Genomic DNA, 13,038 nt, shown 5'->3' on the forward strand with positions numbered 1-13,038 from the left:
TGAGTAATATAATTTTACTATATGCTGCTTTAGTCAAGGTGATTCACATGAGATAGTTGCCAACTTAATGATTAAGTTTAATGATTATACATTACAAGAGGCTGATCACAACTGAAAAAAAATCAAATTTTCTTTATTCTTATCCCCAAAATATCTTAGATATGTACAGAATTTTTTTGTGGAATACAAACCCCTTCATTTCGTTGCCCAAAATCTTTTGGAATTAAAGGGAGAATACCAGTCCATTATTTTTTAGCCATCTCCAGCATCTTCTTCTCATTCATCTCCTGCAGCCTTTTTCTAAAGGCGTCTCGATCTTTTCTCTGGAGAAGACAGAAATGCAATTTTCACCATAGATTTTTCTCCCTTCCAAACTGTACAGTAATAATATTTTTTATTGCAGCAACAGATTTACCTGCTCTTCATTTAGAGGTTGAAAGATCTTGCTCTGTAGAAAAAGTAGCAAGAAAACAATTAGGGGTTGCAAATAAAAATGTCAGAAATAATATAACAGGCAATGACAGAATGTAAAATGCCAGTAAGAAAAAAAAATGGAATGATGAGCAAGTAAAATGCTGTGCTTTAAAGAAATAGTTGAAAGGAAACTGGAATCAAAGTGCATCGTTTAGAGGGAAGATGTACTGCTATGTTTTAATGAATATCCTATTGTCACTATTGTGAATTTCTTTTATTTTAGTATGATAGACCATTGAGTCCAGCCGGTGCTTGAGCAAGTCCTTGTTCAATTTAAATCAAAATAGAAAAAGTGCAGAACAGAAAAACAAAGTTGGAAGGAACCTTGGAGGTCTTCTAGTTCAACCCCCTGCTCAAGCAGGAAATCCTATACCAGTGATGGCGAACCTTTTAGAGACCGAGTGCCCCAAAACTGCCCCGCCCCTGGCCCGCCCCCACTCCACCCGCCCACCCCCACCCTGCTCCGCTCTCATCCCACCTGTCCTCAGGGCCATCCACGGCCTGCCGCAGATCACCCAGGCAGCCCTACAGCACCATGGTGGCTACACCCTCCACCCATGCCCCACAGCATCATGTGCTGCCCGGCTGCCATGTGCTTGGCTGCGCTGCATGTGGGCTGCACCTGGGGGTGACTCTCCTCCGGGGGGGGGCTGCTGGTAAGAACTGGGCTGCGTGGGGAGATGTGGCTGGGGCAACGGTATGCGTGCCTACAGAGAGGGCTCCAAGTGCCGCCTCTGGCACTCGTGCCATAGGTTCGCCACCACTGTCCTATACCTTAATCATTGTCCAATCTTTTTTAAAAAATCCTCCAGTTTGGAACACTCACAACTTCTAGAGGTAAGTCGTTCCACTGATTAATTGTTCTAATTGTCAGGAAATTTCTTCTTAGTTCTAAGTTAGTTTTCTCCTTGATTAGTTTCCATCCGTTGCTTCTTGTCCTGCCTTCAACTGCTTTGGAGAATCGGTTGACCCCTTCTTCTTTGTGGCAGCCCCTTAGATACTGGAGCACTGCTATCATGTCATCCCTTGTCCTTCTTTTTATTAAACTAGACATACCCAATTCCTGCAACCTGCAATTCCAGTTCTTCATATGTTTTAGCCTTCAGTCCCCTCATCATCTTTGTTGCTCTTCTCTGCACTTTTTCAAGAGTCTCAACATCTTTTTTTATATCATGGCGACCAAAGCTGAATGCAATATTTCAAGTATGGTCTTACCAAGGCATTATAAAATGGTACTAACATTTCATGTGATCTTGATTCTATCCCTCTATTAATGCAGCTTAGGACTTTTTGGCAGCTGTAGCACACTCATATTTAAGTGATTGTCCACTAAAACTCCACGATCCCTCTCACAGTTATTACTCTTGAGCCAGGTACCACCTATTCTATACTTGTGCATTTGGTTTTTCTTGTCCACGTATAAAGTCTTACTTTTCTCTACATTGAATTTCATGTTGTTAGATAGGGCCCCGTGTTCAACTGTCAAGATCCTTCTGTATCTTGAGCCTATCTTCTGGAGTATTGGCTATTCTTGCCAGCTTGGTGCCGTCTGCAAATCTGATGAGTTCCCCTTCTATCCCCTTGTCTAAAACAGAGTCTTGGGATACTCCACTGCATACTTCCTTCCATGTAGATGCAGTTTCATTAGGGACTACACATTGAGTGTGGTTTAACAGCCAGTTACAAATCCAACTGGTGGTGATGCTGTCTAACCCACAATTTTTCATTTTGTCAAGTAGGTGGTGATCAACTTTATCAAATGCCTTACTGAAATCCAAGTAAATTATACCCATAGTCCACTAATTTTGTCACTCTGTCAAGGAATGCAATAAGATTTGTCTGGCATGATTTGTTTTTTGACAAACCCACATTGGCTTTTGGTTATGACTTTGTTTGCCTCTAGGTCAACCTTTCCAGCTCTGTGGACCGGCAATGGTGGGTGGAAGAGAGGGGATGGTTTCAAGTGCGCACTTCTTGCATAAATGCAGCTTTGTGCACTTGCCCACCACTTATGTGGCCTGGTTTTCAATGGGCTATGGCCCAGTACCAGGCTATGGACCAGGGGTTGGGGACCCCTGCTCAAGCTGTTTGCAGATTTGTTGCTTATCTTTTCCAGAATCTTTCCAGGTATTGATATCAAGCTAATAGGTCTGTAGTTTCCTGGATCCACTCCCCCCCCCTCTTTTTTTGAAGATGCACATCAGGGAAACTTCGGAAATAAATGTATTAGCCCAAATTTTTCTCATCTAATTACAGAATACTTACTGCAATTGCATATTTTTCAAAAAGTTCTGTCTGATTTGCTACCCAGAATATAGCAACTGGGAAAGTCAGATACAACATCATCTGAAAGAGAAAGAAAAAAGCCAAATGCCATTGGCTGAATCAAAGAAAAGAAATTGTTTTACAGGATTTATATTTGATATATTTTCCTTACCTCTTTAGTTAAAAGGCAGACATTACAAAATGGCAAAAAGGGTCTATACTTTTTTTCAGACTATTTTTTCTTTTAATATTAAAAGGTAAAAAAGGAAACGGCCACTGGTGATATCCAGAGCTGTACTAGTCTCTATCACAGCAGTTCTGAAACTTTTTCGTTTCAGGCTCCCTTTACATTTTTAAAAATTATTGAAGATGCCAAAGAATTGGTATTAACAAGGGTTGTATCTATCAATATTTACTATATTAGAAATTAAATAGAGAATATTTTATAATATTTTAATTTATTTATATTTCATATTTCTTAACTGCCCTGCTCCCTATAATTCAGGTATTGTTAATAATGAAGCTATTTGCAAATAAAGCTATTTTCATGTCAATATAAATATTTTAGTATAAAAATAACTACATTTCCCCCCCAAAAAAATAGTAAGAAGAGTAGCATTGGTTTAGTATTTTCAAATCTTTTTTAATATCTGGCTTAATAGAAGACAGCTGAATTCTCTTATTTATTTCTGCATTCAGTCTGCCACAATCTGTTGTTTTGGATGGAATAAATAAAGAAAATTTGGCCTCACACAGATCTTGGTTGGAAAAGAAAGAAGTACAGTATTTTAGCAGCCTTTTCAGGAAATTCTGCTTTAACCCCATATTAAAACCCAACATGTTTTAAAGGTTAGTTGCAATGTGAAAGAATGAAAAAAAGCATCTTAGTATTATTATGAAAATAGTTTTGAACTTGCAATCCGCTGCAAGGTTCCCAGACACCTTTTGAGAACTATTGTTGTAGGGCAAAGTTTACCAATGTTGGTAGCTTTAAAATATGTGGACTTCAGCTTCTAGAATTCCCCACCCATCTTCAAGCTGTCAAAGTTAAGAAAAATCGCTGTAGGGGAAGAAAAGGCAGCCAATTCTACCCAATACAGGTAGTCCTCGACTTACAACAATTCATTTAGTAACCGTTCGAAGTTACGGCACTGAAAAAAAGACTTATGACCGCTTTTCACATTTATGACCGTTGCTGCATCCCCATCCTCACGTGATCAAAATTCAGATGCTTGGCAACTGATTCACACTGATGATGGTTGCAGTATCCCAGGATCACATGATCCTCGTTTGCAATCTTCTGACGAGCAAAGTCAATGGGGAACAACTGTGTCACTAATTTAACAATGGCAGTGATTCACTTAACCCAGTGATGGCGAACCTTTTAAGAGATCGAGTGCCCAAACTGCAACCCAAAGCCCACTTATGCAACATTGGGTACCAGGTGGGTGTGGCCCATTGGGTGGGTGTGGCCCATTGGGTGGATGTGGCTGCGGCGGTAACCGCAGACTGGGTGGGACTAAAAAGTTCAATCAATCAATTCCAACTTTGCAAGATCTTTTTTTTCCCCGCGAGAAGTTGAAATTGACTGATTGAATGAACCTTTTTTTTTTTTGCACATGGCAGCAGAGGCCTAAAGTGAAAAAGTTTTATAAAACCCAGCTGAAGGCCTAGGATTGGGGCGACGGCGCGCATGCCCACAGAGAGGGCTCTGAGTGCCACCTCTGGCACCCATGCCATAAGTTCGCCACCACTGACTTAACCGCTGTGACAAGAAAGGTCATAAAATGCGGCAAAATTCACTTAACAACTGTTTCATTAGCAACAAAAAAATTGAGCTTATTTGAGGCCGTAAGTCGAGGACTACCTGTATCCCTTTCCTCAATAGCTCCGTTTCTGATCTCTGGGTAACAATGAGTACCTCAAAGTTTCAGCCCCAAGGAGTATTTGAGGGAAAGGAACGAAAGGTGGCGGAGACAGCTTTCCTCGCAAAGTCTATTAACAAGTGCAGCTTAGAATTTACAAACTGAAACGCGTGTCTATGGAGATGCTCAGTCATCCAGGTCACAGTTGTCCCAAAGATACTTTTTCACGAGGCAACTGGACTTGCTTGTTTTTCTTTGAAGACGTTAAGCTTCTCACCCAAGAAGCTTCTTCAGCTCTGACTGGATGGTGAAGAATGGAAAGATTTATACTCCTGCAGATAGCTGTTCATTTGCATTTTTTTTTTTTGAAGCGAGTCAGTAATGCTGTCTGGAAGCATATCTGTGTTGTCAGGATCACCTGAGTAGTGCAAATGGGTGAGGAGCCTTCTTGGAATTGTTGAAAGAACTTTGTTGTAGACTGGAGATAGATGATGTCCTATCTCTCCCCCTCTGTTGAGAGAGGGCTGCTCAATTTTGACAGATAGCTTCTTTGACCCCTTTGAAACCAGCGGTCCTCTCTGTCCAAAATGCTCTCTCTCAAAGGCTCCACACTCATTTGCACTACTCAGGTGACCCTGAAGACACGGATAAGCCTCCAGGTAACACTAACGACTCTCTAAAGCAGGGGTAGGCAACCTTGGCTCTTTTATGACTCGTGGACTTCAACTCCCAGAATTCCTGAGCCAGCTTAGTTGAAGTCCACGAGTCATAAAAGAGCCAAGGTTGTCTACCCCTGCTCTAAAGAATGCAAATGACCAGCTGCCTGCAAGGAGTATATAAACCCTTCCATTCCCCACCATCCAGTCAGAACTGAAGAAGCTTCTTGGATGAGAACCGAAACGTCTTCAAAGAAAAAAATAAGAAAGTCCAGTTTCCTATGAAAACTGGGGACAACTGAAACAAGTATTTTTCCGTCAAAAGGAAGAATCCCCGAATTCTCTCCACTGTGTCTGTCGCAGGTTCTCCGACCTTGACCCTTCCCCCAAAGCGGAGCGAAGGAACCCGCCCCGGGATCTAGCGAGCCGCCAAGCGCTGCACCGAAAGCAGGGGAGGCCTTTTCCGAGAGGATTCCACCTAATCTAATCGATCCCTTTAATAAACGGAAATATTCCCCCCCCCCTCCCGCTGCCGCGGTAACATCACAGACCCGAAAAATCTCAAGCTGGTTCCTCGATATCATGACGCCTGGTGACGGAGAAGGAACGGCCAATGGCAGGTCAGTCAATGCAAGACGTCCAACTGATTCGACGTTGCATTCCAGGAAGAAGTGACGTCATTTGTGCGCGCTGTATTTGGCCTCGGGAGGGAAAGACCGAGATGCCGGAATCGGAGACGGTGATAGGAAAGCGGGAGCTTTTCTTCGTGAGTACGGCGGGGGGGGGGGGAGAGGCTGGGTCCTTGGGTTGGGACCTTTGGCTTCCATCGATCTTTACGTTACGAGGGTTTTTCTCAGTAGAGACTAATCGGAAGGGGAGGCTTGCTTCGAGATTTTTTTTCCTAATAGTAGAATAGAAAGCTGCACTTTATTGGCCAAGTGTGATTAGACCCAGAAGGAATTTGTCTCCGGTGCAAAAGCTGCAAAACAACAGAGTAATAATAATCATAATAATGGTACCAATAAGAGGGGGTAGTGAAGAAGATGGGAAGGATAATAATACTACTACAGCCACACAACATGAGTAAATATACTTTGACATAACTATTTTTAAGTGTAAGTATGTTGGTCTAAGTATATACATATATACTTATATTGGTCCAAGTATATACTTGGACAAATACGCCCGATCGTGAACAGAAAAAAGTGTAGTTGCAGTGGATCAGTTTTACAACATCGTGGATATATCATGGGGATTTTTGCTCGTGGGGAAAAGCTAATGCCTCTTAATTGTCAACTGTGAATTGCAATCCAGAGTTGCAAATGAAAGGAATAACAGTTGCTCTGATAAATATCAGAACGGATATTTGAGAGTTATAAATATCAGAACGGATATTTGAGAGATATATTGAGTAGTTTCAGACATTCTGATATTCAGAATGTCTGAAACTACTGTCTACATTTTAACTTTAAGAGTAATCCACTCTGGGAAATATATAGGCACCCTAAAATGGCTTGTATAGCCAACTTTCTTCTAACAGTGTATGATTAAAGGATGAAAAATCACATAATGCTTTTGAAAGCACATTTTAAGATAAGTATAGCTACAATTTCTCTGTGCCTTTGTGAGTTGGGTAGGAAAGTTCATAACATTATCTAATACTATTTCAGTTAGAATAGTATTTCCAAATCTATTGCAACATTTATGTCAACATTTAGTAACATAATCATATAATTTTTATTAACCTATTATTCCCGTAAGTAGTGTGGATAGAGACAACAGGAGTATTGCACAAATGTACCAGTAGCTATTTAATGATACTAACATTTGAATGAGTGTTTAGATTTTCTTAGTCCCCCACTGTATTTTATTTTATTACTACATAATGCTGTAATCTATCTATAGAAATAACCTGAAAATAATATTGTTGAGCTATTGAAATTATAGGGCTATTCAGTGAAAGAAAACAGTACTTTTTGTCCAAACCTATGTTTCCTATCTGCACAGGAGGAAGAAGACCTACAGTATGAAGAAGAGATCTTGCGAAACCCATTCTCTGTCAAGTGCTGGATCCGCTATATTGACTTCAAGCAGAATGCTCCCAAACATATCCTGAACCTGATCTATGAAAGAGCTCTTAAGGAATTGCCAGGAAGGTATAGTTATCTTTCATTAATTATGAGTGTTTTGAAATTTACATTTTTGCAAATACTAAAATTATTTTTTTAACATGCAGTTTTTCTTTGAAGCTGCTGATTTTTCAAAGTCAATAACTCTGCCCCCCCCCTTTTTTTTGTCCAAGTTTGTCTTTGCTGAAAGAGATCAGCAAAGGGTAGCTAGAGGACTTCCCAACAAAGTGTGAAGATAGTGGTTCGACGTTTGCTGCCGGAATTGGAAAAGATCAAAATTATTTTGATGTTGATGGTCTCTTTTGTTATGTCTTGCAGCTACAAGCTATGGTATAACTATCTTAAGCAGCGACGGAAACAAGTGAAGAGCAAATGTGTAACAGATCCCTGCTATGAAGAAGTTAACAACTGTCATGAGCGTGCCCTGGTCTTCATGCATAAGGTACAGTGTTAACCTGCAAACTTAAAGGATTTGGAAGAGCCCAAGAGGAGCAGGAAGACATGGATAGGAAAAATGTTTGGCCTGTGCTTTATGCTCAAGGGTGTTAAGTTTGAAACACTTGCTAATTAGTTTTTGTTTGGAAAGGAAGGTGACTATGTTACTTACTTGCAAACCATCCTCAGAGATATGACTCCTAAACTCTCCGTGATCATGTGATCACACTTTGGTTGTTTGGGAACTGACTTGCATTTATGGCTGGTTGCGGTATCTCATGGTCACATGACTGTGTGTTGCAATTTTTTTTTTCTGTTTTCCAGCAAAAGACCCCAATTGGATAAGCTGGATTCAAACTTACACCACATGATATGTTTAACAAACATGGTGTAACTTAATGGCCACCATAAAAATAGTTGTAAAATCAAATCTAGTCATCTGATGACTCAACTTACTATGGAAAAAGCCAATAATCAAGACTCATTGCAGTGTTTATTAGGCAGCACGTGCTGGTGGGATCTCTCCAAAGAATATTGACTGAAAGATTTATAAGATTATGATTGTTTGGAGGTAATGATGGGGATAAAATACATTCTGTAAAAGAACTGAGCTTGGGCCACTTAGTAAAACTGAATACAGGTAGTCCTCAAGTAATAGTAGTAGTAGTAGTAGTAGTAGTAGTAGTAGTAGTAATAATAATAATAATAATAATAATAATAATAATAGTTGGAAGGGACCTTGGAAGTCATCTAGTCTAACCCCTGCTCAGGCAAGAAACCCTATACCATTTCGGACAAATGGCTGTCCAGTCTCTTCTTTAAAACTTCAAGTGTTCAAAATTTATGTTGCTAAGTGAGAAATTTGTTATGTGAGTTTTGCCCTATTTTATGACTTTTCTTGCCACATTTGTTAAGTGAATTATTGCAGTTGTCAAATTAGTAACACGTTTGTTAACTGAATCTGGCTTCCCCATTGACTTTGCTTATCAGAAGGTTACAAAAGGGGATCACATGATCCTGGGACACTGCAACCGTCATAAATATGAACCAGCTGACAAGCATCCGAATGTAAATCATGTGACCACGGGGATGCTGCTACAGTAGTAAGCGTGAAAAATGGTCATAGGTCACTTTTTTCAGTGTCATGGTAACTTTGAACAGTCACTAAGCAAACTGTTGTAAGTCAGTTTGTAGTAGTAAGATTAGAAAATTCCTTTAATGGTTACTTGGAGAAAGAATGAGATAAATTAATGGGCAAAGCCTGTTGGCAATCATTAAACAAAACCCGTAGGCCATTCCAATAGGAGATAACAGGTGAAGCCTTTTTATTCAAAGGTGGTCCTGTGGATGAGGCTGTCCCTGAAGACAAACCAACTGTGCGATCAGATAGTTGGACAATATGGGCTTTTGTCTGATTCAGTGAAGGAATTGCTTGTTTTTGCTATCTTGTATTTCCTACAGATGCCCCGGATATGGCTAGATTACTGCCAGTTTCTCATGGACCAATGTCGCATTACCCGTACCCGCAGGACGTTTGACCGGGCACTCAGAGCTCTGCCCATCACACAGCATCATCGTATCTGGCCACTTTACCTGAAGTTTGTGCGACTCTATCCATTACCTGAGACAGCTGTACGGGTCTACCGTAGGTACCTAAAGGTGAGGGTGCTTCCCATTCCCACTATAGGTACTCCTTGACTTAAAACCCATTCACTTAGAGGCCGCTTGAAGTTACAACAGTGCTTTAAAAAGTCACAGTTGGCTCTCTCATAACCATTACAGCATCCCCACAGTTATATGATCAAAATTCGGGCACTTGGCAACCAGCATGTATATATGACAGCTGTGACATGTGAGGATCATGTGATTGCCATTTGTGGCATTCCCAGCTGGCTTCTGACAAGCAAAGTCAATTGGGGGGGGAGGGGAGAGCCAGATTCACTCAACCACATGTTTCACTTAACTACCGCAATGATTTGCTTAACAACCATAACAAAAGGTCATAAAATTGGGCACAACTCATTTAACAACTGCCTAGCTTAGCAATGTGAAATTCTGGTCCCAATTATGCTAGTAAGTCCTGTAATATATATTTTATTACAATTTCCCTCTCTGAAGTGGTTAAAAAAAACGTGTGGCCATCCATCAGGGAATACCATGGTTCTTCCCCTTTAGACTACTATTTATTACAGGCATAGATCAGGAACTGAGAAATTATTTTTATTTGTAGTTTTCGTGAGACTTTTATTGGAAAACTTTATCCTGAGGAAGACTATTTCTGACAAAGTCTAAAAACAGACATGGTTTGTTTAATTGCGGTATGTCTTTTTTTACGCAAAGTGATGTGAATTATGACAAAAAAGGCATAAAATTTTTCAGTAAATTGGCATTTACGTTGAGGTAGTTGTGATCTTCAGCTGATTGATTGTGGTCTGTTATAAGGGCTTCTATTTGTTCTCTGCATGTTTAAGATTAAAAATCAGGTCTAAATACATTCAGATATCATCAGCTTTAGTATGGAAACCCAGCATGGGCATATTTTTTGTATGTCCATATATGGCAAGTTAATATTCTATCATTCCTCCTTGTATGCAACTGTTAAAATATAGACTTTTGTCCCTTTTCTTTGGAATCTTGTAAATGTACATAAAAGGAAGGAGTGATTACATAATATGTGACTGTAGATATATGGATTATCACAGTTTCATAGCCACCATGACCATTGCTAAGGTAAAGTCCACACATCTGTAAGTCATTAGAGTTGGGGAATAATATACCTGATCCCATTTGCAAGTTTAAGATAAAACTGGACCTCAAAAGATGGTTAAAGTTTCTGAGTTAAGGCATCTAAGGAAATATTATGGTGCCTTGGTGGTTAGGAGTCTCACTTTCCTAAATTAATTCTTTCTTAATTGGCATAGGATTTGTGGACAAATAGAACTCTCACATCATTCACAGAAAAAAAGGAGACTTGAAAATCGGGGGATTGGGTTTTCTTCTTTCTGAAAGAATGTGATAATTAGATATATTAATAATCAGAAATAGTTTAAGTTCAGGGTTCCCGGGTTTTGCTCCCCTTTGCGTTTTCAATCTGTTACATAATATTGACAAAGTACAGCTTAACTGTTCCTTGATTGCCTCCCAAGCAAAATCATAAACTGAACAGCGTAATATAATCATATAACGAAGGTTGATGAATACAGATTGGATCTTGTACGCGACTAGCCTTCAGAATAGCATTTCCACCAGCACTCTAACTAATCCTAAAGGCTCTAATGGCCATGTGCTCTGAGCCCTTGATAATGGAGTTTACAGGTATGGTTTCTTTTATTTTGCAGTTGAGCCCTGAGAATGCAGAGGAATACATTGAGTATCTGCACTCCATTGACCGTCTGGATGAAGCCGCTGTCCGTCTTGCAACTGTGGTGAATGATGAGCGTTTTGTTTCCAAGGAGGGAAAATCCAATTATCAGGTGGGTTTCTGTAGTAGACAATCATTTCTACCATCCAGAATTGCATATTAAATCTCCTTTGTCTGCGTGTGTTTCCTATGCCTCTCAGAAGCTTTTCTGAGTTCTCTATTGCCTCTAATTGTCTGGCACCTTGGGCTTCTCTTTGCAGTTATGGCATGAGCTCTGTGATCTCATCTCTCAAAATCCAGACAAGGTGAAGTCACTCAATGTGGGGGCCATCATCCGAGGTGGCCTGACTCGTTTCACAGACCAGTTGGGCAAGCTGTGGTGTTCTTTGGCAGATTACTACATCCGCAGTGGCCATTTTGAGAAGGTAGGCACTGAATCCAGCCATCTGCATGATGATACAGGCTAGAATCCCATCCCAGGAAGAAATTTCCCAAAGCATAGATTGAGCGGAGTGGAGCCACCAAATTGGTTTTTTTATGCCTGGTTTTCCTCTACTAAATTGAGAAAATCTTAGGCTAGATTAGGGGTGAATCCAGCATTCTCCAGGTCAATTTGTGCAGCCCTAGGAACTTTGAAAGAAAAAAAAAAAAGTGCACCACTGTCAGCTTTTCAGTGGTGCATCACTCAGCTGTCCATCCTTCGGAGGTCGGTAATGAGGACCCAGATTGTTGGGGGCAATATGCTGACTCTATAAACCGCTTAGAGAGGGCTGTAAAGCACTATAAAGTGGTATATAAGTCTAAATGCTGTTGCTATTTTGTAGCCCTCGAAATTTAGCTGGGAAACAAATACTGTTTCCTGCTTATTAGCTAGGAAACATAAAATTGTTGTCTATCCCTTCAGAGGAGGGCAGTAACAGTGTTATAAAGAGTTACGGTTAGGGATTTCAGAACAAGGCATATGAGAACCAGTTTGTCTAAAGGTTAGGGCATCAGGCTACAAGCCAGGAGACTGTGAGTTTGAGTCCCACCTTAGGAATGAAAACCAGCTACATGACTTTGGCCAGTCATTCTTCTTCAGCCCAACTCAACTCACTGGATTGTTGCGGAGAAAATAGAAGGGTGGAAGGAGTACTGTGTGTGTTCACTGCTTTCAGTTAGTTATAAAAATTAGAATAAAGATAAGATATAAATAAATATTCATTGTTCAAGTGTACATGTGACTTCTATTCTATTTTTAGGAAAACCTTGTCAGCCTTTGCTAGTTTTAGGAGGTTCAAAACAGAAGAAGAGGCAAGTTGTGGGCCCTGCACAATTTCTGGGTTTCATTTCGAAATAACTTTCCTTTGCCCGCACAAAGAGAGAGAAAGAAAAGGAACTACCCTTGGAATAGAAAATCTGAAGAACCAAACATGTGCCATTAGATCACTAGTCTGTTTCAGGTCCAAAGGGGAGCCAATATTATTATGTTTGTTCTTCTCATGGGACTTCAGGGTCATGAGCTTCTCCAGGGCAGTGGCAGAAGAATACTCTCGGGGGCTCTGTGAATTCTGTGTTAGTTTCTGTAGTATACTTTTCATAGATAAAAACTTTTAGTATTCTCTATATAACTGGAGGGTAGCCTTTAGGGAATGCCAGATAGATTTTAAGAAACCTCTGTTTTGTAGCACATGGATGAAGAAAACAGCTAGAGGAAGCTGGAAATTCCTAGCTTTGGTTGTGTTGGATGAGCCCGAAACTTCATTCGTTTTCAGATACGAATCAAAAATACTCTTAGTTATTGGACTTTGGATTTGATGGGCAAATCAAATTATGGGCACAATTTTCTGTTGCCTGAAGTTTGCTTTTTGAGT

General features: G+C 40.3%; 2 protein-coding genes across 2 annotated transcripts in view; one reads left to right on the forward strand and one right to left on the reverse strand.

Moving 5' to 3' along the window:
* LOC120315322 (protein PET100 homolog, mitochondrial) lies at nt 1-5,911 on the reverse strand. Its single transcript, XM_039359494.1, has 4 exons — nt 5,812-5,911; nt 2,740-2,820; nt 416-448; nt 1-323 (listed from the first exon to the last, which is right to left on the reverse strand). Exons 1-4 carry the CDS (start codon nt 5,842-5,844, stop codon nt 246-248), a joined length of 225 nt encoding a protein of 74 aa, XP_039215428.1. The 5' UTR covers nt 5,845-5,911; the 3' UTR covers nt 1-245.
* The window catches only part of XAB2 (XPA binding protein 2), a 23,099-nt gene continuing 15,967 nt past the window's right edge, over nt 5,907-13,038 (forward strand). The window contains exons 1-6 of the mRNA XM_039359492.1: nt 5,907-6,026; nt 7,268-7,416; nt 7,708-7,831; nt 9,286-9,483; nt 11,163-11,297; nt 11,446-11,610. Of these exons, the coding sequence (XP_039215426.1) occupies nt 5,982-6,026; nt 7,268-7,416; nt 7,708-7,831; nt 9,286-9,483; nt 11,163-11,297; nt 11,446-11,610 (816 nt within the window). The 5' untranslated portion in view covers nt 5,907-5,981. The remainder of the gene's footprint in view (nt 6,027-7,267; nt 7,417-7,707; nt 7,832-9,285; nt 9,484-11,162; nt 11,298-11,445; nt 11,611-13,038) is intronic.

This window comes from Crotalus tigris, unplaced genomic scaffold (assembly GCF_016545835.1).
Source record: "Crotalus tigris isolate CLP2741 ecotype Arizona unplaced genomic scaffold, ASM1654583v1 scf7180000019078.1875890, whole genome shotgun sequence".
In the NCBI taxonomy this organism is placed as follows: Eukaryota; Metazoa; Chordata; class Lepidosauria; order Squamata; family Viperidae; genus Crotalus; species Crotalus tigris.